General features: G+C 36.2%; 1 protein-coding gene across 2 annotated transcripts; it reads right to left on the bottom strand.

Annotated features, from left to right (window-relative positions):
- Window positions 1-150: 150 nt before the first annotated feature.
- Window positions 151-27,566, bottom strand: ANKRD10 (ankyrin repeat domain 10). 2 transcript variants are annotated; one of them, XM_060769607.2, is made up of 6 exons: window positions 27,222-27,564; window positions 21,015-21,167; window positions 20,495-20,586; window positions 6,168-6,403; window positions 4,940-5,035; window positions 151-1,728 (listed from the first exon to the last, which is right to left on the bottom strand). In XM_060769607.2, the coding sequence occupies exons 1-6, from the start codon at window positions 27,423-27,425 to the stop codon at window positions 1,268-1,270; spliced, it is 1,242 nt and encodes a 413-aa protein (XP_060625590.2). In that variant the 5' UTR covers window positions 27,426-27,564; the 3' UTR covers window positions 151-1,267. The 2 variants fall into 2 exon arrangements, with proteins under 2 accessions (XP_060625590.2, XP_060625591.2); XM_060769608.2 differs by lacking the exon at window positions 4,940-5,035 and having other exon boundaries at window positions 27,222-27,566.
- Between the last annotated feature and the right edge of the window lie 229 nt (window positions 27,567-27,795).

The raw sequence follows: 27,795 nt of genomic DNA, 5'->3' as shown, positions 1-27,795 counted from the left end.
GTTCTATTGTGATGACAGCTTTAATTATATGAAGATCAGTGACGTGTAGTAGTGAAGGCTTCTTTTGAAAAAATTAAAATCTGTATTTCAAAATGTATTTAGGAGCCAAGTAACAAAGACAAATATTGATGCTTCACAGAAGTCCTGCAGTATAGTACAAGATGGAGTTTATTTTTTGAATTCAGTTGTAAAGGTCCCTTTTGAAACAAAAAGATACAAACACAATTTAAACAGAACATCAACCTATAGTTCAACACTTTCTTCATCCATCTTAATTTTACCAAAAAATCACAAAAGTAATAAGGTTACAAAGTCCTGCAGTGCACGTGTAGATATTCTGCATATACAAACAATTTATTCAATCTTCAAACAATATATTTCCATCACTTTCGGCTTAAAAATAAAACAACATAGCCTTTGCACTAGGCTGGAAATTCACAACATGTCAACAGTTTAAAGCAATGTGTTTCTCTTTTTTAAAAAAAAATGAGAAGAACCTCAAAAATATATGCATATGTAGCAAAACAAAGCTGAAATATATTGACCAGACATTTCAACAAACAGTTTCTGTAATTCACATACACAGTATAACAGTGTCAGCATGCTATTCTGTGAACTATGGTAAAATATCATGCATACTTGCAATGAAACAAAAGGAAAAGATCTCCAGGTTCTTCTAACAGTTTTATACTAGCGAACCACACAGTATGATGTGGTTTGAGCCATCTAAATGCTAATTTAAGCAGTAAATTTGCTAATATTAAAAAGAAAATGCACTTCCCTTTTGAAAAGTAAGCAAAAAGATTATGTCAGATGTTTTTATTATCACCACCCATTCTTTGCATAGTCATAGCTGGCACTGATATTGCTTACCATAGTCTCGACAGAAGATATTAAACCAGAGAATTTGCACTGTGCTAATACAAAAAACTTGAACTTTGCTCTACAGAGTTTAAGTTTAGAACAGCTTAAAGTGGAAACGAGTTCTAGAGTGCTTATAGTTTAGAAATAAAAAAGTAAAAAACTAGAACTTGTCATTAAAAAAAGAACAATCAATTTGTAAAAGCACCTATTCGTAAATCTAATGAGTCATGTGCATGCAAAATTAGAAGCATAAGGCTGTCAAGCATCAAAGTTTTTAATCTGTAAAAAAAGAAAATCACTTGTTGCCTCCTTCAAGATGATATCTCCCCCTAACAAATTACCTTATGAAGTAGTACAGGTTCAAAATATGTGTGACAACCACAAAATTGTGATATTGACAAGCTTAGGAACCATGATAAAGATACATTGTACCTAGGACAGTACTGTCATATTTCTGTGCCACTTTAACAGAATTGGAATGCTCAACAACACTGTTAAGTTCAGGGAAGCTTTCGGCAGTGTCCCCAAAACCGTGGTAATGTCCGTAGTGCAATGTATCCCCCAGGTCATCCACCCAGGAGGGCCTGCTTGACACAAGGCTGCTTGGGCTCCCGTTGAGGTGCAAAGAGCCACACATATCAGAAGCAGCACTCTGGGCCTTCTCTGGTTCCTCAACAACATTATGGCCCACACTGACAGCATGTTTATGAGCAGAGGCTAGCGCATTAGGTACTATCAATGTTAGGCATTCTTCGCCCCTGGCACTCAATCCATTGAGCTGAGCTGGGGAAGTGAAGTCCAAATGTCCATTGATGGTATGTCCATTTGCCAATGCATTCAATATGGAGTTACTGCCATTCATATCTGCATCAAGAAATAGACCTGTCACTAGAAATCAAATCAAGCAGAATAAAAAAAGCCATCTCCACTATGCTTCACTTCTTTATAAATTTGTCAAAGCAAGCTTGTACCAGAGCAGACGCACAGGCCTTAATTCATGGGCTCATATAGTATATATTTAAAGTTTCCCCTTGACATTAAGTCTAGTTGTGTCCGATTCTGAGGGGTGGTGTTCATCTCCATTTCTAAGCCAAAGAGCCAGCCTTGTCTGTAGATGCCTTCGAGGTAATGTGGCCGGCATGACTGAATGGAGCGCCGTTACCTTCCTGCTGGAGCAGTACCTATTGATCTACTCACATTTGCATGTTTTCAAACTGCTAGGTTATCAGAAGCTAGGGCTAATAGAAGGAGCTCACCCCGATCCTGGGATTCAAACCACCGACCTTTCAGTCAGCAGGTTTAACCACTGTGCCACCAGGGGCTCCTCTATATATTAAAAAATCCTCTTTCTGCTTAACAAAGGCTGAGAAGCAACTTCTGCAAGTCAGATTCCTATCTAAAAGTCTAATCTAAATGTATATATCACTAGGAAAAGGTATTGGATAGTTAATAAGGCCACAATTCTATACAAACTTGTTCAAGGCTCGATTGAACGCAGTGGAGTTTATGTTAAGAAAAGAGATCTAGAAACGGCTTGTATATACATGTCCCACAGAAATTATTAAGATGAATTGATCATTGTAAACCGCAAGCAGTATTTCTGACAACGGAACACATAAAATAAATGCTAGTTGAATTTATAAACTAAGATATGTAAAAGCTTGTAGTAGCTTGAATAAAAACTAAATAGATTACATTTGGGATGTCAGAATGGTGCAAATATTAATTTTAGGGTTTTAGATGAACATACAGTAAGCAGGCATTACAAAAATCCTTATGCAAATGCAAGAATGATTATGCCACATGTCTGGTGACCAGTGATTATTTTATATCAACTTTTATTTAAACTATAAAATAGAATGAATACGTTACATACTGTCAATTTAAGTTTTAAGAATCTATTTCTAAAAACAGTGTACCTTAGCCTGTAGGAAATTCCCAGGAGTCTACTTTTATAAGTACAATGTAGTACAATAAATATTTTTTTCTTTAAAAGAAAAGAAAAAAACTGTATGTAATGGGACTAGAAGCAGCAGGATCTAGAGTATTTTTGGATTAAAAATAACTTTTTGCTTTGTTACATTAAATTGGACACAGAACATTTTTCACTCTTTCTAGGTTTCTTCAAACATTAGTTACCGACTGCCTGTTGTTTCATGGTACTATAAACTAAACATCTGTTTGCAGAAAGAAAAGCTAAACAAACAGGAGCTTCACTCAATGAGTTATTACATCCTGTAAATCCTGGCACAGCTACTACTTAGGTTTACCTCTCAAAACTCCTATGCAAGAAACAGTTTGTTCAAAGTTTCTGGTATTTAGAAGAGAAACTAACCACCAAAGAAGCTTCAACTGTTTTGCACAATATGATACACAAGCAGAGCTCTAGTACATCATTTTCCTTTGATCAACATGCAGTAACATGCTGCATGTTGATCATGTTTTGCAAACAGCCATTTGATCAATCTATAAAATAGAGAATGTCTGCTTCACAGCTCTATTCAGAGTTACTTTGCGTCATTACAAGCAATCTTTTCTTGTAATATTTTATATACTGGCAAAGTGAGAAAGGTATTCAAATAATATAATATGACAATATTTTATCTCCATGTGTTTACAGAGGACAGCCACATTTGCAAGGAATGTTAAGCCAGGATTCTGGAGACTCCTGGTTTGTTATGCATGTGTTTCATGTTGGTGCACACAGTCTGTTTGCTCATCCATCTTCCAACCATTAAAACGAAACAGAAACTGAACTACTAAGTAGCTGTACTTTTGACAAGCCATGATGTGTATGTAGTACATGGTTGTTCTTGGTTAATGATGTGCGGATTACATGGGGTCAGACTGTTCAAGCATCAGAATAACTGTTCAATTCCTGGTTGGTTTAGTCACTTAGGCTAATAATAGAAGGCAAGGATGAACAAACAGGCACCGCATACACAAAAGCCCAGTTCATTCACAATCAGTCAGGATTCTGGAAGCCTGGCTTACTGTTCTTGACAACATGGTAAACCATCCAAGACAAATCGTAAGGAAGCAATTGCTTCCTTATTGACATTTGTATAATATTCTTACTAATACAAATAAAATTTCCTGTTCCTTTGATTATGTTGAAATCAGTTCGGCAACGCAATACAAAAAGTTACAATTAGTTCTCCATTTTAAAAATATTATTAAGATATGCTTAAGCAGCAATCTCTCTAAATTTCATTTTGATTAATGTTTCTGTGCAAGATAACATTAATTGTGTGACTTTCAGCCACATTAAAAAATGCTTACATTTTCACTGGAAGCAGTAAGAAGAGCTTTTTAGTAACTGTAGTGCAGGAAGAGCACCTTTCATCAGGGTCACAGACTGACAGATAAAGTTTAACTCTCCTCTTATTACATGCTGTGGCTCTAATGAAAACAGGCACCACTGACCATCCATTAAATTTTAAAAAAAATCTTATTGAGCTGTATGGGTCAATAAAGATCCTTGTGTGCATGTAGGTGGAAATAAAGATAAAGATTATGCTTTGCATAGATATAGAAAGTCTTTAAAAACAGTTGAAAATTGGAAGTCATCCATTATACTATAAAATATTAATTTGGATGAATGGTAGAGATATCATTTCAATACACACAAGCTAGCCCTGGGATAATGCTAGTAGCATTTGCAAAGCTAAATTTGCAATTTTATAATCTGATCAGGCATTGCTATTGCCTTTTTCTTTTATGCACAATATTTTTCATTTATCCAACAATTCTTTTAAGATCAAGGAACACACAACTGAAGTGCAGAGGCCTGTAATAATATATTTAGATCTGTAATTACATTTTTTTTGTCTTATACCTGATAATTTTGCTAGTTAAAATGTCTAGGTATGTTAGCAATACAATAGTTTTGGGACAAGTGCAACAAAATAAAGTTAGAAATAAAATGCATATTGATTCTTGCAACGACAAGGTGTTTGCATGGCAGAAACTGTGTAAATTTCAATCTCTTTGGGTCCAACAGAATTACTCTTCAATTTAGTATCTTCAACCATTTGAATGTTGTTGTAGTTAACAGGAAACTCTCCATTCCCACCTGATAGAACAGTAAACTCTCTATCAACATGCATATTGTCAGCATCGTCTTCACTTCCTCCATTTGTCATTGGTATTAAGCCACCGAAACACTGACCTGTTTAAAAAAAAATCATGCTTATTTAACATTTAATCCTGATCAAAACACAAAAGGAACCCTAAAAGTGCATTTAAACTGACTGTTTAGGTCAGTGTGCGTCAGATCAGTCTGCGGACGTCTACGAAAATACATAAACTGGTTGGATTTAACTTGGGGAAAGGCACTTAATGAGACTGCACCCCTGGTTAAAAAAAGGTCACACCAGAATTCGGGCTTTCCTGTGCGTGGGACATGCAAACACCCACATCTGATTCTTATGCAGAATTGGAGGTGGGTTGCTTGATAGCAATCTCACACTCCGCATACTCAGGTGGCCCTGGAGATGTGAAATGGCAGTTCCTTCCTGCCCTATTCCACCCCTTTTTGTCAGATAGAGGGAAAATGCAACTACTGTACTTCTTTTTATGGAGTTCTTTCTGGTCCTTCCTCTCAAGCTCCTTCGCAGTCATATGGCACAAAACCAGGAAGAAGAAATGCATAAAATCTGGTAGGTGCATCTTTTCTCTGTCTAGTTGTCAAAAAAGAGGTGGAAGGGTAGAAATTAGGCTCATGCCCAATAATACTAAACTAGGTTTAGTGTAACTAGGTTGTTGGTTCACTATTGTGTGCAAGGTGGCTCTGTGCACCTCTCTCAGGCCATGTGGGCTGCAACATGCATTTTGCACGACAACTCCAACCCGCATTATACGTATGTGCAGAACTGGCTTTAAATTCCTGCTATGTAAAGGCAGTCACATGCCAAGAATTTCATATTACAAATTAACCACACTTCTTCATCTTATAGTTTTGATGGTTTTAATCTATTATTACTTGTTGTTAATTTAATTTGTTGTTTTGATTTTTGAGGCATTGAATTTTTGCTACTGATTATGTTGTGAACTTCTTCTGAGTCCCCCGCTGGGGTGAGAAAAGCAGTATATAAGTGAAGTAAATAAATAAACAAATAAATAGCTCAAAAATGTGGTTCAAAAACAGAAACAGGAAGGGCTGGTAGAGGGGGAATGTTTACCACGACTTAGTTTTAGCAGTGACCCACAATTCCCCATTTTGGTTCAAGTCACCTCTTCATTTTAAAAATGTATTAAAACAGATAAATAAATACATCTAAAGTGATAGAAGCACGTCTCACCTTCAGTCCTGGCCTTCTTCATTAGAATACTGCCTGTATCTTCAAAAGCTCTCTTTCGATTTATGCTTCTATTGAGCAAGGTAGGGCTCATATTCTGATGGACCCCATTTGAGGTACCATTGTAACAGAAATTGTTCAGTGGACAGTTCTGGAGGTTCGAGAGCAACTGAGCACATTCCTGGAAGCCCTGGGTATGTGCAAGGTCTGCTGGTGTCAGGCCACTGGCATTTCTCAAGCTGCACAATACAAATATACTGAATTATACCCTGTAACAAAAACTGGTGGCTTCTGTTGATTTTACTAAGGAGATGAGATATAATTTTGCAATGTCCATGAAGGACTAGTAAATTATCTTATTTAATTAACTAATCTCTTAGTATATATCTGCATTCTGAGCAAGGTTTGGGAAGCAGTACAATTAAGAATCATTATGTGCCATAAAAAGGAAACGTTTCCTATTTAAGTGCTTGAAATGGCTATAATGTCTTGCCTGCAGTCTGAAGCAACTAACTTTTACACACACTTCAGACTTTTGATCCAAATCCTATCATCTATTAATTAATCTGTGAAAAAGGAAATATCTGAAAAGAATAAATACTCAAAACAATTATTCTAGAATACATAGCATTCTAGAATCTAACATCACTCAAATACATTACTGTCCTTCATAATGATATAAAGTTGGTATGCATGTGTAATGAATAATTTACATATATATCCACATACAGCCCTTTGTTTAATTATTCCTTATGTTTTTGTTTAAAACTTAGCGCTGAATTCAAAGTTTGTGACATTATAAGTAGTGGAGTATCACCTGTTATTTTAACCCATGATCATGGGAAGATAATACCATCAGACTTTAAGCCCCTTAAACTGAAAACAAGACATAATCTACACACCATAAGTGATGCTACTTGCTATCTTTGAATAGGTTGATGAACTGATTAAGCAAGAATGCAGAGAATGAATACAGCCAAACTGTTTGATGCAAGCATCTCTTCTTATATCAATTCAGGGTACAAAGAAGAAAATTTCAAGAGCAAGCACTGTATTAGATGTTACACTTTAAGACTTGTTGCTATTCTCATAATAGTCTAAGAAATGTTTTTTTTAAAAAAAAATAAGCATTCTTCAGTTTTGCAGACATGGACTTTCTCCAGAAAATGATGTACTCAGATGACCTAAGATTTCAGATGGAAGTAAAATAGTATTTCACCTGACAACATCCATTTGAAAAGCTTTACATTGTAGTATTTGAGAAAAAGCAAAGGTGTTTTTTAATGGAAAAGGCTATCTGAGCACAGAGATGAAATTGGCACAAGGCTCAATGGAGCCCTCTTCCCTTTATGCCAGTGCTTTGTTAATGGGAGATCTGCCCACGATCCAAAATACAGGGTTAGTCAAAATGCATAGGCCAATAAGCCATTCAATTGAATGGCTTATTGGCCTATGCATTTTGACTAACCCTGTACATAGTATCTAGCTTTACTCCCAAAGGTCCAAGTTACTGCTTCAACAAAGAGAAAAAGTTTCACGTGATCCTATATGATAAAGAGTTGCAAATGCAGGGATAATTATGGTAATATATTCTTACTATATTGTACTGAAGATTGCACGGATACTAGAAGCCATTCAGAAAGAGAATGCTAAAATTTAGATGGGAATATCAAGAAGAGATAATAAAAACTTACAAAGATTGAAGAACATGTTCTTATACAGAGCAGAACCTCTTACACTTTTAAATCACAGATGAAACTTGATTCACTTGATTCCACACATTTTTAAAAGATTATGTTAAAGCTTTGAATATGAAACTATCACTGAATAAATACTTAACAATTCTTTACAAATATTACATCTCAAGGATTCAAACATTTTCAAAAATGTATTTCAGAAATCCACAGTTGCATTAATTTGACTTGGAATGGCAAAGAAAAGGCAGCACAAGGAACTGTATACTTGAAGGGAAAGAAGCATAACAAAAAGAAAGAGAATAGAAAAGGAATTGTATGCTTAGCGAGAAGGAAGCATAACAAATAGAATAAATCTTCTAATCTTTTAAGAAAAGTTTCCAGTTAGTCAGATACCTCCTATATCCAAAAGGAGAATAATGATCTAATCAGGTCTTTCTCAAAGATTCTCTTTCTCGTAATCACATCTATAAACATTCTTATTTTGTATTAAGGAAGCAAGTATATTATGCAACCAGGAAGATTAGTATAATATCTTAAAATTATGAGAAATTGATCTTTTTGCAAAGAATCAACAAGAGTTCCTTCAAGAACAAAACTGCAAAGAGGTTGATTTATTTCCACAGAATCGTGGCATCTTGTTTTAGCCTATTCATAATAAGAAATGAAAATGAAAAAAGTCAAAAATATTGAATAATACAGTGGGTTGTTCTAGGTTCCTCATTTTTGCAAAAGACTTATGAAGACCATATATATACCCATATTGTAATGTATATACCAATGGTTCCCATCTGTATTAAATTGCTAGGGCCAAATATCAATTCAATTTAGAAAGACTTCATACTAATTATTCAAAAATTTGCTTTAGAAAAATTAAATTAAAAATTACATATTTTTAAAAAGATGTTAAATGACCCCAGTTTGGGGGGAGGGGGGCTTGAATAAAATACTGTAACTTAAAATCATGATAAAGAAGTTCAGGTTTTGTGGAGCTTTGATATGGGCCAAGACTGGTAGAAATATGTAGTAAAGACCTCAATTAAAAGAAGTGATTAAGCCTTTTGATTTTATTGGTCAAGAATAACAATTTTATATTATGGGAAATTATGCTTTTAAAAAGCCTTATGAAGTTTGATACATATATAGACCACCAATCTATATGAAATACTGCAAAAATGAAATGGAAAATACAGTGAAAAGAATTCATTAACTTCTATGGAAATTACTGTAGCACTGACACATTTAAAGAGATCACGGTATAATAGTGCAACTAGTGAAATTATCTGAAATTAGTACTTTAGGCTCACCTAGCTCAGACTGACTTCTACTACTGCATTTATAAGCAGAGGATCTTGTGCAATCTTTACAAAACAACATTTTGCAGTCGTGAATAGAAGAAACTTACAACTAAGAATAGCTGAAGGCATATCGATATCAAAGAGTTCATCAAACTAAAATGCCAGAAATTAAGTAATTTGTTTGAGAAGGGGAACATCTTTTCAAAGAGATACATCATTTAGATAGATAGAAAGATAGAAAGATAGATAGATAGATATAAACTCTTAAACTGGTAATCCAAATGGTTGTGTCTCAACGTATTTGTACCTGTTTACTATATATTATTATATTTCATCTGAGTTAAATGCTTCACTTTCTGAAGATGCTTACTGCACTGAGGGCAATATTCAGAGCAGCCTTTTCCTCCTCTGCCTCATCCATATTCCTCTTAGACAATGTGCTGCTCCCATCGTCGTCTTTGCTATATTTAGTTTTGATTAGTAATCTTCTCATCTGTGGATGAGATATTATTCTTATGTTGTTTTACATTGTTTTATGCTGTCTTAATTATTTTTGCTTTGTTTTAATTGTATTCTGCCTTGGACCCCATGTAAGCTGACCCGAGTCCCTTCAGGGAGATGGAGGCAGGGTAGAAAAATAAAGTTCTTCTTCTTCTTTCACACTTCTGCTTTAAGTTTCCACTTAGTTATGTCAGCATGACATCTATTCTAAGACCATAATTCATTTGAGACTATAAGTTTATTATAAAGTATGGCCAAGTAGCAATTTTTAAGAATGTAAGCTTTCAATGTTTTCAGAAAACAAATTCATTAGCAGAACGTTTTCCCAGGAAAATTATCAAGCAGATATTCCTGGACTACAATAGGATCTGAACCTTATCCTAAAAGTAATTTTAGTGCCTTCAGGCTTCTCTCCGCTGAGTAAAAGTTTCTCCTTTCAATAATTATTAGCTTTTTAAAGACAACTACAAAGGCATTAAGTAATATTTCAAAAGGTATCTCTTAAGAATTTTATAAATAGGTAAAGTGTGGTAAAAAGTTTTCTTTTTTGCCAATTTTCTGAGCCAATGGATACGTAATCTTTCCTTTGTTGTGATATTGTTCCTGGACTTTGGGAGGGGGGGGGGATGGGAAGAAGGAAAAGGCAAGATTGCTTTCATTCTCAAAACTTGAATATATCATCCACTTATAATGTCACACACTTTGAATAAAAAATACAGCTACGCAAAACTCTACTATTTTACAAACAAGGGTACATTTATATAGATAACACCCTAGAATAATTAGAACAATTGCCACTGCATTTACAGCTTAAAATGTTTTTCACTAATGCCATGAGACAGTCTAAAATAATAAAAAGTTCTTAATGTAATATGCCCATTTAAAATACTCAAAATGTAATATATTGTTAGTTTACATATTAAAAATAGATACTGTAATTAGGGTAAGCAAAAGCATGCAAATCTATATATTCTATATCTGAATTCCTAGATTAGCATTAAAACCAATCACCGCAACAAATACCTCAACAGTATGCCTTGTGTGCAGAAAGGAAGCGATACTGAACATTCAATGCCACAACTGTAAGGTTTTCGGAGAAGCACCTGTGGCAGTTTCAGCAGTTTCTATATGGAATGCTCCCCCTTTCTAGGATTACTTGAAAAAATCAAGTCAATTCGAATTACGTAGCTGTAAAACATTGACATGTGTAGTTTTTATAGTTTCAGAATCTTCTCTTTTGATTTAAAAAACGGGCAATGGTGCATAAAACAGGAAACTTATATCATAAGGGATCACATATTTGCAGGCAACATTGAGATTAAAAGTTATATTAACATACATAACGTGCAGTAGCACATAATTTACTATCATGTGACCACCTTAACAATGAGGCAGTGCGCCTGACTCAAGCACGGACTCTCAAGCACGGATTTTCATCCTGAAGCTCATTGTAATCCTGTCAGTTCTCTGAAACGCAAACATGATAGGTACTAGAAACAAATGGACAATTCATGGCTTCTGATACTTTAAAAAATTTGGTAAATGTCACGTAAAAAAATAATTATCAACTATGCCTACATGAAAAAGAAGCTAATACATGGGATTAAATATTAAACTGCTGCTACAGTATCTCTGAAGAATGGTATTTTCATATATTCTCAAATATCAGACTAAAGCTATAAAGCTAGACTTTCAAAATACTAAACTGAAAGTTTTAACCCTTTGGCATCCAAAAGTAGAAAGCACAACAAAGTGATCTTGAGATTGCTACCAAGTTCTGAAAAACAAACTGGGAAAATGTCTCCATGGAGTTGCAAAAATGTACCACATATACATGTATTTATGGTGCCATGTTTTCATTTCATATTGGTAAGTATGTATATTTTTCAATATTTTCTCTACAGCTTTGTAGAGTATTTGCTTCTTTAACTTCTTAAAGACCAATATGGATAGATGTTCATTATGATGTCAGAAGTCACCAAGAATCACTTTAAGGATGAAATAGATTATATGTAAGGATCAAACAAGTGGAAAGAATTTTTTTCTCCTTTCTTATTTTTAAGATATAAGAAACAGATAATGCTATACAAGACAACATTTGCTAGTCCTAAATTTCTATTAATACATCTTTTTTTAACCACTTGAGACATGGTAAGTACTTTTGGCTAGGAAGAATATTTACAGTTATTTTGAGACTAATTCAATAGATAGTATTTCCTCTTGAAAAACTGGCAATTTCCATCATCAGAAAGGCATTCAAAAGTTGGTTGAATAATTTCCTGCAGTTGAAATATACAGCACATATTTCTTTATCAATGCTACACTACAGAATTTAAGGAATTCTAATATATGAATACAAGTATGGAAGAAGGTAGAAAAAGTAGGTGCAAACCGAAGTTTTTATTATTGTCATTTTGTTCATGAAATGAATTACATAGAGAAATAGAAAAAAGTTCCAAAGACTTAAAAGAAATGGTTCATGAACATAACTATTCGATAAGAGCTGAGATTATCTATAGAGTTGGAGGTGATCAACCACATAGGTTTCAGTATCTATAGGTATTAAACTTTATGAATAAAGATGATCATGGAAGGATTTAACAGTAGCATTATTTAAAATCAATTATAAGAATGGAATAGGAGAATGTTTATGATTCACACAGGAACAAACCTTTGCACACATGGAGGCAGTTTCCAAAAAAGGCCACATTTTGGCACAAGATTCAATATATAGTTAATATAATGTTGGGTTATAAATTCAGTCTTGAGACATTAATTATGTTCTTAGACCATACTAAGAATTCAGGAAAGATATGCCACCACAAAGTAGATTAGAATTTGTTCACACAAGCTAAAATATTAATTGCTGCTAAATGGAAAAGTAGAAGGCAACAGTATATCCAGCATGGATTAGGAAGGAAGCGATGGAACATTCCCATTGGGCCTGCTTATGATCTATAAATTGCACTCAAAGAAGATTATTGATTCCATCCTTACAGTATATAATGATTTAATAAGGAAATGCACCTACATATTATTTTTATTAAAGATCACTTTTATATTTGCTATGCTCCTAAACACATATCTGTTTGTGAATACCTGTGATTTAAATTTTTACCTTTTTTGCCTTCTAATTTTTACATTTATTTATTTTTACGCCTATTAATGTTTTCCATATAGTGTTATTAAAGGTTAAAGTAAAAGCTAAAACAGGGCTTCCAGAAAAGTATGCCAAAACACATTTAAAGACCTTTTCTACAGTGGCCCTAAATATCCCCCCTCCCCCCGCCAAAAAAAAAAGATATTTCTCTAGCTTATCACTTTGAGTGCAATGTTATTAAGAACATGAAGAGATACTGGACTCAAGGCTCCTCTCACCAGATAGGGGACCTTGGTCTACTCTCATCTCCCAGTCTATCTAATGAAGATATTCAAATAGTCCCAGGTTTCCATATTTTGATTAAGTTATTAATCAGAATGTAGATTACTGTCAAGAAATTGAAAGAAGGCTAGGACATGAAAGAGAAGCTATGAATGAACTAGACAAGATCTGGAAGGATAAAGACACTAAAGCTAGGATTGTTCGTGCCATCATATTCTATGTCTGGCAGTGAAAGCAGATAGGAAGAAAATCAACTCACCTGAAAAGTTATGCTGGAGAAGACTTTTACGGGTACTGTGGACTGCTAAAAAGGCAAATAGGTCTAAGAGTGAATCAAGTCTGAACTCTCTGTAGAAGCCAAGATGACTATACCGATGCTGTTACACCTTGGCTATATCAAGGGAAGGCATGACCCACAAGAAAAGACAATGTTTGGAAAGGCAAAAGGAAGTTCGAAAAGAGAAAGATTGCATTGCAGATGGATAAATTAAATCAAGGAAACCACGACTCTGAGGCTGCAAGACCTGAAGAGCTGGTGATGATAGTCTATTTGGAGGCCTCTCACTACAGGTCAAAGTCAACTTGACAACAGCTAACAACCTCCACCCCAATATATATCAAATAAAGAAATGGTCAGAGATTATTGCGCAGTGCAAATTAAACCCTGCTCTAGTTTTCACTAGAAGAAAGTAATTAAATGGAAATTTAGTGGAAGTTGAAGTAGGAAAAAAATGAATACATCTTCCATATATGATATTAGAGAGATATGTGATTGAAATGAGCTCTGTATTAAGCCTACATATTAAAGAACAGTTCTTAACTATGGTAGCTATACCTAATAAATGAAAATTCTGTAGATTTATCATCTTATAATTGTTGCAATGTGCAAAAATTATAAGATGGCCCTATGTGTCACAAATGCTATGAAGAGAAGACAACTGGGAATTTAAAACCGTAAGTGTAAGAAATTATGAGACTATACAGTAAGCAATGCCTGCTCTTCAAACCACATCCTGGGGTACATTTGTTGAGAAATCCTTTGCAGCCAAAATGCAAAGGAAAAGAGCTGACAATATCACTAAGTTGAATTGCTCACTAGGCAATTAATTTATCAAAATATGATTTCCTTTTCAACTGACAGTATTGATCTTTTCATTAAGGTTAATGCTGTGTGATGTCTACAGAATCTATGCTGGTCAACAGGCATTAGTATGAATAAATTAATTTTAAAGTGAATACATAAGGGGAAATGCAGCAACAATAGAAAAAAGATTTGCTCATAGAAAAGACAAGCAAAAACTGTTTTTTTTTAAAAGATAAAATCTGCTAGAATAGGTAAAGTTTTGTTCTACTTTTTTCACTGAATTAACATTTTCTGTCATAATTTAGTCCAGTGATTTCCAATCTTTAGTCCTCAAGTTCTTTTGGACTTCCAATACCCAAAAATCCTAGTCGTTTTACCAACTGTTAGGAATTGTGGGAGCTAAAGTTCCACTCAGTGATGGGTTCAAGGAAAGAAATGACCAAGACAATGGATTACAATGGTCTGTAAATTTTGTAAGCATGCTCCATTATCTCTTCCTGTAATGTTCAATCTATTTAGAATATTCTTAATTGTAATGAAAAAAATAATGTACCCTTTTCTCAGACAGCTTCCTGAAAATGAAGATCAAGCAGCAAAAGAGGATAGCTAAGATAGGACACCACCCCCATCCCTTCGGCAATATGACAGAGCTTCTTGTCTGTAACTGTGTTCATTGCACATAATTGGCCATGTATAGTCAAAGCAGTTATAAACTGAAATTTTTCAAAGAAACTGTATTCAGAACTCCAGAATTCTAGTTCTAAAACTTGAGATTATCACAGTTTGCACAGTTTAAATGCTGCAATTATAGGTGCAATCTGGAGGTCTTTCATGATCATAAGCTGTGTTTCATTCTGTTTAGAGATGTCTAGGTACTAATCCAGGGGGCTAAATTTATAAAACGTTAAGAACCTGCTGCTGCACGTCATCAGTGAAACTATAAATGTCAAATGACTCTTCTTTGTCCGCGGGTTACTCAGCAGTTTGAGCCAGTTCATCCTCTCTCATCCCAGCTTTTTAAAATGTTAAGCCTGGATGCTATGGCATAAGAGACTTGTGACCTGTTTACACAACTTTGTGCATGTTTGGCAGTTTACTGTCTCCTACTTTCCATGTGCAGTGACCATGAGTCAGTAATAAAATGCTGTATCTTTTGAACGCATCTAATCCTAAAAGACACCAGATTCTTTCCAAAGAAGAATAATTTTTCAATCCTGATCTACACATCTTGATATTGATCTAAATGGTGATACCCATTTTTATTTGAAGTTTCACAAAATATTTCAATGTTCAGCACTGAATTCAAGTTGAGAGGTACTTAGTTAGCAGTCTTCCCTGGCAAAAATGCTACAAGATGAAGTGCTATAAATCCAAAATAATTTGTTAAGCAGGGGCCTAGAGCACTGATTAAGTGCCTTGAATCCAAGAAGCTTGTATTTGCTTGCATTACAAATTTTTAAAAAATTAAGAAGTGTAGAATATGGAAACTGAAATCAAAGGAAGCAACCCCTTAATTCTGAAAAAAGAAATGTACTATGGTTTAATGCAATGTCCCTGGCAAGCCAGGTGCAGATATTAATTGGTCTAAGACCACTGCACAAAATAAACAGGGAGTAAGATTATGAAGAAATGTGAAACAGAGAATAGATTTTCAACCATTATTTGCCAGATATACATTTGAACTATGAGTAGCACAAGTCATGTTTTCAGATGCACTGAGATGAGGTTTTCCAAGCTCTTCAAAACCACTTGATCTTAGTTAGAATTAGACTAAGTTGTCAAAGTATAACCAAGTACTTCCAGTATTTTACCTATCTTTGGCTTCTGCTTTTCTTTTAAGAGCAGTATATTCCTTTACTACTTAGAATAATTTTTTGCAAATTGAAAATATGCTTTTCTTATAATGTGAGACCATGAAGATGAAAATTAACTGTCTTGCCAACATACCTGCACTGGTTTTCTAAAAGACTTCTGAGCATTGCTCATGGTCTACATTTTAATACAAGACTTTCAGTGTTGTGATGGAAAAACAAAAGAAACCATGGCACCAAAAATTGTACATGTGAAAGGTTCACCCTGCTACAAGATTAAATGCATACAACTCACAATATTTGCTATTATGCAATTCTTACTTTTCATCATAAATGGATAATCAAAAATACGTATCCACATTAAAGAAGTTACACCTCAAACCTTTTACTGATATGAGGGCATTGGGACCACCTGCTTCCCCTCTTCACGTCTCCATGAACATTGAACCAAAGTTAATGGAGCAACCATGTTTATGTCTGTTGGGCACACTGTGCACAGAATATGCTCCAGCTAAAATGAGAAGGTAAATACCACAAACATATCAAAATATTTTTCATTGGGGTACATTTAGCATAGCCGTCTATTAAATATATACAACTTAAGTATCCAAATAACATTAGAGAAAGCAACACAGCATATTTTATATTACTTTTAATCTCCTGTTTCAGAGTTGCTAGGTCATCTTTTTATAGGAATAGATTAAAAATTTAGAGGAAGTTACTAGATTCTTAAAGGCCTTCCAAGTCCAATTAAATTGCCCTGGATATTTTTAGTACTAGAAAAATTGCTAAGGGAAGTAAACTATTGATTTCCCATGAATATTTCAATTGTAAAATATCAGTGTTATGTCCACTTAGTTAACATTATGAGATTTCTCAACATTAAAAAACCCCAATTAAGCTTTGGATATAAATTCCTCTCAAGAACTCTGAGCAGTGTGCATTAACTATCCAATTATATTTATCAATATTATCAAAAGGCTAGATTCATATTAGAGTCTATATAATCCAAACTATACAAAAATCCTGGAAACACATGTTGTATAGTTGTCTACTAAAAATGCCACTAACATTTAAATGTATTTATTATAAAAACTGCCCCTAGAGCAATCAAATTCATCAACTAAATTTACACTGAGATAATTTAATACTCAGATATGTACACTGCTTTTGTAATGCTGCTCTTAATCCTTCTATCAAATGCTTTATAATTTTGACCACATTAGTTAACAAAAAGACCATGCAGGTGAAACATCACTATAAAGTATTTGTATAATATAATAAACCCTTGAGCCTCAGTTTTCAGAGTGGATGCCTAAACTGTCAACCATCTCATAAGTGACTAACAGGTTTTCTTACTGTAAGCCCCTTGATTTGAGATCTAGAGTACTAAAATTCTTACCACCCACCTAGAATTTTCACTTTCTCAAACCTTCAATCTATTCAGCACCCCCTTTTTCATGAAGAAACTGCCAGTTTCATAGAACAAGTTATTGCTTTGAAGATTTATACTGCAAACTAATCAGTCAATATTGCTCACACAGTTTTTGGTATATTTATGTTATTATTAGATGAATAATTTGCAGTTCTTCAACTCAAGAACAAGATTATTAATGTGCATACAAATTATTTATGCTACCATAACAGGCAAAACATAAAACATTAACGGCATCATTAATTTTCTAAAATTTTAAACTAAAAGGCGATTTAATTTCAGATATCACACTGTCGCAACAGTTTACTTCAAGGTGCATTCACACACACACAAATGAACAAGCACGCCCTAGATAAACAGACTGATTATCCAACGGAATTTGATCAAAGTAACTGTTTCCAGGGTTGACGAATATATATACTATTTAAATGACAGGAAATTTAAGACATTCCATTCTAAGGGATCCCTAGAACTTACAACCAAATCAGGATGCATGTGAATTTGGGGAGCAATGGAGGATAGAAATACCGAACTCTGTTTAAGATTTCAAGACAAACTTTCGAGTATACTCAAAGTAGGGCTGGGCAAATGTGGAGGGGATAGAATGTTTCCAGGTGCCAGAAGTAATATAATGTCTGATTATATTTTAGGGTTGGGAGGGGCTCTGGGGAGAGATGTTGGGGGACCTTTGACTGATATGGGGGTAAAAAAACTATCCCAAAATTAACCATCTGCTTTAAAAGTTGGAGAAGTCTCAATGCCACTCTTAACTCTGCTATGGATTCATAACTATAATACTGAACACCATAACATGTCTTAACACATGCACTGGGGCATGGAGAGATTTAGAAAATTTGTAAATAATCATATATAACAGAAAGTATGTTGCAACAAATGAATGTTGCTTTATTCGATGAAAAATTTGCTTTGCCAAATAGGCATCATGCAGATTTTAAATAGCTACTTTTATTAACAGAATCTGCAAACCCCATGTCTTTCCTCCACCAATTGTTAAAGCCTAATGCAGGAAACTACCAGAGAACAATCAGTTCACCTCTTTTTGTTTACCCTCTGCCATTTATGCAGGCTATTTTTGTTATGTGGAATCTAATGCACTCACACAGCTTTCAGAATATGTTTACTGAAAAGCATGCACCATAGAAGATCCTGTTTAGAACCCCATATTCTAAGCAGATCTCCATTCTAGAGCATTCCTAGCAGTTAGCTAGCTGTCTAGCCTCTTTTGAAGATATCCAGAGGACACCTCACCCACCTATCTAGGCCACTGGTTCCATTGTCAACTGCTCTCAACATCAAGAAATTCCTTCAAATGTCCAATCAATACCTACCTTCCTGTAAGTTAAAACTATTGCATCTTGTTCTACCATCTGAGGTAGCAAAAAAACAAGCCTGCACCTTTCTCTCTGTAGCAACTCTCAAGATATTTAAAGAAGGCAATCACCTTTAATTCACACTGCCTTCTCTTGTTAATGTATTTCTTAAATTACTTGTGAACACTTACATCTCATTCTTTTTTGTATTAAGACACTCTGCCCCTCTCTTTCTTTTACTCCGTGTTAAATTATTTGGCAACAGCACACATGGCTTTCTTATTACTAGAAATTCTGAGACCCTGTGATTGAGTCTGAGATGCAAATGACATGTATGGTAACATGATTGGAACAGGTCAGAAAAGCTATCACTATGAACTTTGAATTTCATATACAGAAAAAGTAACTGAAGTGATAGATTTCTCCCATCTCCATTCCACTTCTTCATAGGTTTGGATGTTCAAATGGGAGGGGAAAAAAACATCAAAAGGAATGTGTATTTGTACCCGAAACTACAGCATAAGTAGTAGAGAGGAAGATAATTAGCTCTAAGATCTTAAGATGTTTAGGCTTGTGCTTTCTTTAGTTTTAAGATGGAGTTGCAAGTGGGAACCAGCCAAGAGGAAAGCCAAATAAAAGTTAGGTATATTGAGCTGGTGCGAGTTTCAAGCATTTGCATTTTGATTGGTTATGTGATGTCTGAAAGTAGGGACCTAAAAGATTTAGCAGTAACTTTAATGCCATTCGTATGTAAGATCAAAATAATTTAATTTCAAATCTTATCTAATCTACACAGAACACTAACTCTTTGATCAATTCTATCCCACAAATGAGAGGCTTCATTTTAGGCATCCACATTTTTGAAAACTTCAGCAAAAAGTTTCAGGTCCTCGAGGGTATAGGGCTCATGGCAGGGGTGAGAACTTACCAAGCACAAAGATTTTATTAGAAGAATTAAACTGCAAGACCATTTGTTGAACAACTTTAAAAATGCATATGGATGTAAGATATCTCTCTGTTGAGTTTAAATATTAGCCGATTCATTAAATGGAAACCAAAGGGTTAAACAAACAGTCAACTCTTATTGCACTGAACTAAAATATAGATTATACTTCAGACTAAAATACAAAACACTATTTAAATAATAAAAGTAGTTGCAAGAAAAAGTGCTAATGTCACTTTATTATTTTTATAAGCCACATAGCTTACACTCAACAGTTCTAGTGAACAGGGCATCCAAATGTCCATGCAGTATGCTGTCATTGTTTATGAGATTTTCTGAATGTTTGTAGGACATAAAACCTTCAAAGAAAAAGTTAAAAGTACAAGAATATAACAGAACTACTCAAAACTACTAGACATGCATATCTAAAATGCTACTTTGAAATAAGTAGTCTGTCATACTTTAAAGACAGACTTTAGCACTAAAAGCTTTACAGCTTATTTAGAAATGTGAATTAATCGTATTAACTAAAAAGTAAATTCAGTGGTTCATGTGTGATAAAACACATATACCACGCAAGGCTCCAATCTCATGTACACTTACATTGGAATAAATTAGACTGAATGCAGTGGGACTTGCTTCTCAATAATCATGCATGTTACTATAACATAAACATGTAAAAATATAAGACATGTCAAAGATATTGCATTTAGTATAATTCGACATGTGTAATTGAAATTCTCAGTAAGTTGCCCACTGCTTTGTCTTTTCTCAGTTAGTTAATACTGGAGTATTTTCCTCTATGTTAGTGAACTACACATCTATCAAAAATAGCCCCAAACCTTACTTACTCTATTTGAGCTCCATGAGCCACAAGGGCACTTATCGATTCCATACTACCAGACCGGGCTGCTTTGTGAATGGGTGTTTCACCAACATAATCCTGGTGGGGAGGAAACAACAGTTCAATATCAAGAATGTATGACTTTCAAGAAGGATTCTTATACAAATCTGCAAATTATTATTTGAAAGGGAGAAAACTGGACACTTAAAATCAACTGCTGGTTGACTGTGTTACAACACCAACGATTGTAAAAACACTAAGGATCTATCACGTACTTGTTCTTCTCAAACTGAGACTGGACATGCTCTCTTCCATTTCTGTAACTAGGATAGATATATTGTTTCTAAAGTGAACTTGTCACCCACTTTTTTATGCTAGGACAGCACATTGTTTCAAGTCAACAGTAAGGGAGGGAAATTGCAAAGCAGAGTTCGGGGCAGAAGTCTGAATGTTTGACTGAGTATCATTACACATAGTTTCATGTTTGTATTGAAAGTTTTAGAGGAAGAAATGGTCAACATTGATACCTGTTTGTTTATGTTGGCTCCTGATTGAATTAACCAGGTGAGGCACTGAGGATGCCCTCCAAAGGCAGCAATATGGGCAGGTGTTTGGCCAAAACGTGTTGTACAGGCATTTACAGAAGCTCCTGCTCTCACTAACTGCATCAAACAGTCCAGCTTTAAAAGGAAACAAGAAACGGAGAAAAACACATATTTAATTGGTTATCATCTTTAACCTATTTTTAGTGGAACATTTTTAAATGCATGTATTTTATATCCATGACAGAAAATATTTCATATGTGATTTTTATTTTATTGCTCCTCTGAATTTACAATTTTATTGTTGAAAAAAAAACCCCAAAAGACAAGAAAAATAACCTCAACACTCCTACTCCCATCCCTATTTTTCCAGGTGGTCACACTTCTTATTTTAAATTATTTTTTGTACAAATGCAAAGGAGGTAAAGAATGGTAAGTGCATAACATTGCAAATCTGTTTTCTAAGGCAAAGTATGATTCGTCTGTATTTGGACTGGGGTAATCCCAATAGTCATTTGAAAGCTCCCATCCTGCAAGAATACATTTACAATATAATATTTTAAACTTGTTCATGAACCTAACTATTTGAAGCCTAAATGCTTTTAGTGTTAAATAGTGTAATGACACTTAAAATAAAACATTAAAAAGATAAGTCAACAGCAATTCAATATCTCTTGTCTCTTGTATCTCTTGTCAATAAGATATCAAGAGTTGCTAGACAACACTTATGTCATGATGGCATGCCACACTGTATCATTGAACGCTCTCTTAATGGCGTTTAATGGTGGTAATGCCGTAATCTTAGAATCAATTCCACGTCAAGTGCGGTAAAAGCATAATGGAATGGTTTGAGAATCTGCTGTCTGGGTCTAATTCCAAAAATATTGTGTGCTGGAGTGCACTTCTAATCAACAATACATCTGGTTTTTTAGCTTAGAAGACAATTTTTTAAAAGGGCAACATCTGGAGGAGCACATGGTTCCCACCCAACAGGCATGGGAAAATTAGCGAGACAAGAACCTACACATTTTTTCATAGCATAAACAAACTTCACTATGGTTGTGCTAGATTTCACAGTTGTGAACAACAAAAGCACCATAACCTACACATACCAATTGTGCTACCACCAATTAGTTCCCCAACCACCAATTCAAAACTCTGTGTGTGAACTTGTGGAACCACTATCTGCACTTACACAACTTCGGAGAAAGTAAAACTACATGTGAAACTGTTCTTCTTTTGCTAGCATACAGCCTCAAACCAGATTCTGGCTATAAGGTCAAAAGGACTGTTTCGGAAATTGCTTAAATCAACCATCTCCTCATAAATTAAGGAACAGCCACATGTTTAGTCTATTACTCCAGAGATATGTCATATCCTTCATTGACAAGGGATGGGAATTATGTGCCTCCCTAGATGTTGCCAGACTACAACTCTCACAAACCCCAAATCATTTCAGAAGGATTGCTGGATTCCCGTTTTGATCAACTGTGTTCCTTTTGCATTTCCACTCTATCCTGCCCAAAATACAGTGGCCAGCACACATTATAGAACTTAACAGAAATCTTAACAAAATATTTACTTGCATCTTCTCATACTTAAACACATCAAATGTATCCAGAATAAAGGTAAAATGTATATTATTTATTATATTATTATAACTTTATTTGTATATCACTATTATAAGTGTCCAAAAATGATCCCAAAGAGAAAACATAATATGACAATACCTTGTATGCCTGCACATACTGCTGAAATCACTGCATACTTATTTTTGCTGTCCTAATTATATCCTGAGATTCACTATCAGGCAAGAAAAAAGATGGGAGAATGAGAGAAATGGAAACATGACAAGAATGGGAAAAAGTACACAGGTGTACTAGTTCAGGGGCAGAAGTTTGAGTTGGCTTACAATTACAGTTTTTGCTCTTCACTACCTTAATTTACATTATGTGAAAATCTAAGGAAAAGATGGAGAAAAGGGAGGGGGCAGACTGTCATCTTTCCTCCCAAAGGAAATTTTTGCTACTCTTTTGTTTATATGGTTTACATATCCATGAAAATATTTCTAACATCTGGATTTAAAACATCTAGTTAACTGATTTTCAGTACATTATGGAAGATAACAAAATATCTCCCCTTTAATTATAATGACATTTCTGGATGAAATATTAATAAACAAATAAATTCAGAAGAAAATTATGCACAGAATCCACTAAAATCTTTTCACTTAACAGAATATCTTTCTACTTCCAATGGGAAGGAGGGTTATTTTCTTTCCCACTCAAAATCAGCTCTAATGGATTGAAGAACCTCCAGGGTAGATCAGAGGCATGGAGAGGGGAAACAGTGTCCTCAAGTTTGAATTCTACTCAAGAAATTTAAAATTTCCAAAAATTTCCCAACCCGCCACACATCCACACGTTTGTAACAGACAAGGGGAAGAATGAATGATGATCTCTTCTCATAAAGCAATTCTCCTATCAAGTGTATTGTTGCCGAGCACAAGCAGACAGCTGTTTCCCATTTGAACACTCCCTCCTGGAACCTAACACCTTTGTTGCCATAACAGGCAAATAAAAATGAAATGAAATCTGCAGTTGTGTACATATAAATGCCAAACAGACAGCTATTCATGTTTAGAACAAAGTGACCAAAATCTGAAGGCAAAAAGGTTCAAGACTATATTTTAATTTGAAGTCACCTCCATACAATTTTATGTGTACTACCAGGACTGAATAATGAAGGGGAGAAAGAAGCAGTTGGAAGGGCACTGTTTACTCTGTTGGTTCACATAGCACTTGCACATTTTAAAGTTATACTGAAGATACACAGGATCTCTGACGATGGAACCTATTGACAAAACATTTTATTGTTGTTGCAATTGTGACCAGTCAAGTAATTTTCAACTTACAACCTTAAAGCAGCTCTAACGCAAGGGTTTTTTTGGCAAAATCTGAACAGAGTGGATTTGTTTTTGCCTTCCTCTGAGACTAAAAAAGTATGATTTGCCCAAAGTCAACCCAATGGGTTTCCATGGTTGAAGCATAGATTCAAATTCTGGTCTCCAGAATTGTATGCGCCACTCAAATCTAGCTCTGTATTGCTTGAGGAAAAGAAAGAAGTAGATCAATTATGATTCAGAATTCAAGACCATTACTTAATACTACTTGCCCCAACCATAATTCAGGTTAACTGTAGAAGGCGGCACATTTATGCCTGATATCCAATCCAGTCTGTTTGTAAATAAATAAATAAATAAATAAGGAGACAGTGCCCCGGGCCATCCCTTATTTTACAACCAGGCAAAAAGGGCACATACAAAACACTACACGAGCACTATAGACATATCTACTAGTAAATCTATATCCATGATGATATAGCTAACCTAGGGAGATAACAAAGATTTATATACACCCAGTAGTAGATAATGTGTCTTGTTAATGGGAAAAGCATACTTGCGTACATTTTCATTCTCAAAGATAAGAAAGAAAAGATGCAACCAAATAGAGGGAGATAAAACACTGGAGGGAGGTATGGTTCCTCCCTCCTATGCACATTTTCTCCTTGATTGAGGAGGGAAGTAGGAACAATTTAGCCTTTGGGACCTAATACTATAAGCCTTATGCTCTTTCTTATAGTCTCCTGGACGTGACAGGGAAGGGATGCACACACCAAAGTAGGCAGCCCTAATCCTTTAAACACAATGCTGCAAAGTCTAGAAAGATTCCAGGAGCCTAAGGGAGAAAATAAACCCCAAACTGCAAAAGAAGGTTTTTTTTCTGAGTGACCACTGGAATAGGAGGGCTCTCTCCAGACTTCATGTTCCCATTTGTAATTTTCTCAAGCAGTTCAGAACTTCAATAAGACCCAGGAAAAAGGTTGCCACTTATTAACTGACAGCAAGATGATCACATAGCCTCCTTTAGAGGTCCATTTCAGATCTGAAAAGCTATGAAAAATGTATGTATATTATATTTTATTCTACTAGTCCACTCTACAGAAGGCAGAAAATCAGGAAGAATGATTTATGAGGAAATCCTTTCATTTTCTAAATATAACATTGTGAAGTGGGCCAAGGCACTTGGGGATTAAAACATATACCAGGAAATTTATAAATAGAGGTTGTGCACATCTGCAGATGGATAATAGGATTTCCCCAATTTGAAAATACTTTCTTCTGTTCCTTCGAAGCAAATTCCATAAACTGGTACTATACAGCCAAAGATATATCTGTAAATGACTAAAACACAAAATATGGATTGTGGTGTCTGGAAACTTATCTGCCAACATTTTTGCCTGCTGGTTATAGAGACACTGAATATCCTATATCTAGAATGGAATAAATGAATATACATTGTACACAAAATCCATCTGACGTATGGAATGAAGGTCATTTTATACACAATGCCCTTGTGTGCATGAAGCAAAGTTTGTGTACAGTAAACCATCAGAAAACAAAGGGGCCAAGATCTCACTTCCCATGAGGATGGTCTGGAATATTTTGGATTATTCCAGACAAGTGATGCTCAACTTTACATTAACCAGGCATATACAGGCGTTTGGGGAAATACAGAGTGTCCCTAAGTCTCTATACATAGGAAAAATTAGCAAATTTATATTATATTATACTTTTTAAATAGTTTACTTTGTGTGTGTGTGTGTGTGTGTGTGGAAAGCGGTGGCCAACATATGTGATGGATATTTTGTCATCAAAGGTACATTTAGCCACAATATCCTATGTCTGGAAACAGAATGGGGGACGCCTGGCTATGTTTGAAAAAGATTTTGACGTCATTGTGGACAACAAGTTAAACATAAGCCAACAATGTCATGCGGTAGCTAAAAAGGCCAATGGGATTTTGGCCTGTATAAATAGGAGTGTAGTGTCTAGATTCAGGGAAGTCATGTTACGCCTCTATTCTTGCCTTGGTCAGACCACACCTGGAATCACACTGTGTCCAATTCTGGGCATCACAATTGAAGGGAGATGTTGACAAGCTGGAATGTGTCCACAAGAAGGCAACTAAAATGATTAAGGGTCTGGAGAACATGCCCTATGAGGAGCGGCTTAAAGACCTGGGCATGTTTAGCCTGCAGAAGAGAAGGCTGAGAGGAGACATGAGGGGGGCCATGTATCAAGAGGTGAGGGGAAATCATAGGGAGGAGGGAGCAGGGTTGTTTTCTGTTACTCTGGAGACAACACAATGGTTTCAAACTACAGGAAAGGAGACTCCACCTGAACATTTGGGAGAACTTCCTAACTTTGCGAGCTGCAGTGGAACTCTTTGCCCCGGAGTGTGTTGGAGGCACCTTCTTTGAAGGCTTTTAAACAGAGGCTGGATGGCCATCTGTCAGGAGTGCTTTGAAGGCGATTTTCCTGCATCTTGGCAGGTGGGTTGACTGGATGGCCCGCATGGTCTCTTCCAACTCTATGATTCTGTGGAGAGTCTGGAGATACCCTGTACAAATCCTCTACTCCTGTGTTTTGATCGTTGACGTGCCCTTCCTTCCTTAGTACAGGCAGTTATGAACCAAGTACAGTAGGTTCTGTAGGTTTGTTCTAAAGCTGAATTTGTATGCAAGTCTGAACAGGATCATTGTAAGTGTAACTTCAGCCACATAGGCCCTTTCACACAGTCACATAACCTAGAATATCGAGGCAGGTAATCCACAATATCTTTGAACTGGATTATCTGAGTCCACATGAGTCCATATAATCCAGTTCAATGTGGGTGTTATACAGTTGTGTGGAAGGGAGGGAAGGAGAGCGAGCTTGGGTACCATAGGGAAGGGTGAACACCCCTGTGGTGTTTGTTTCGCTGTCTGTGCCCGTTTGGAAGATTTCACCTCACTTCCTGCCCCTGTGAGAACTGGATTTTGAAAATGTTGGCTTGTTGTGGAAACAAGGATTGGTGCTACAGCTTCAGTGGAGCCGCCTTTTCCCCGTGATAACAATCCTTCCAGTATATTTCTCACTCCCTGTTGCCTCACACCCCCCCCGTTCTTAACTAGGAGTTGTTTGTTTGTAACTCGGGGCCTCCCTCTTGTGTCTCCCCTCTCCGAGGAAATGGCTCGAGCCCGGCCTGGAGAGAAAATGGCAGCGCGGCATGGCGGGGGGAAGGCGCGAGGCCTGGCGCGCGCCAAGATGGCGGCGGCGGCGGCGGGTGCCGGCGGAGGCGTGGGGCCTACCTTGCCGAAGTGGGCGGCCCAGTGGACGGGCGTCCAGCCGTAGAAGGAGTCCTCGGCCGCCAGGGAGTCTCGGGAGGCGCCCTGGAGGAGCAGGGCGCGCAAGGCCGGCAGGTCCCCGTCGCGGCAGGCGCGGTGCAGCGGGAAGCGCAGGCTGAGCAGCTCCTCGCTCGAGAAGCCCGCCTCGGCGCCGCAGCTCACGGACATGATGGTGGTGGCCTTGGGCGGGCGAGGGAGACGGAGGGAAAGGCGACCACCACAAGCGAGCCGCCGCTGGCTGGCTAACTGACTGGCTCTGCCTCCCTCAGCCGCCGAGCACAAAGAGACCGGGGCGGGACTGGCAGAGGCCTGGCTCCTCCCCGGCGAGAGGCGTGCCTCAGAGGAAGAGGAGGCGGCGGCGTGGATTCACTTTTCCGTTGTGGGAGCCACCATTAGAACAACCCCCCCCCCGCACACCAGCACTCACAACAACGGTGACTGAGTGGAAAAGACTGGCACTGGAGCTTTTTAAAAACCAACACTAGTAGGATTATCTCCATCCTCCCGTTGTAAATCAATGGGTAGACGCAGGGAATGC

Source organism: Anolis sagrei, chromosome 3 (genome assembly GCF_037176765.1).
Source record: "Anolis sagrei isolate rAnoSag1 chromosome 3, rAnoSag1.mat, whole genome shotgun sequence".
Taxonomy (NCBI): domain Eukaryota; kingdom Metazoa; phylum Chordata; class Lepidosauria; order Squamata; family Dactyloidae; genus Anolis; species Anolis sagrei.
This window is presented reverse-complemented; position numbering and strand designations above follow the sequence as displayed.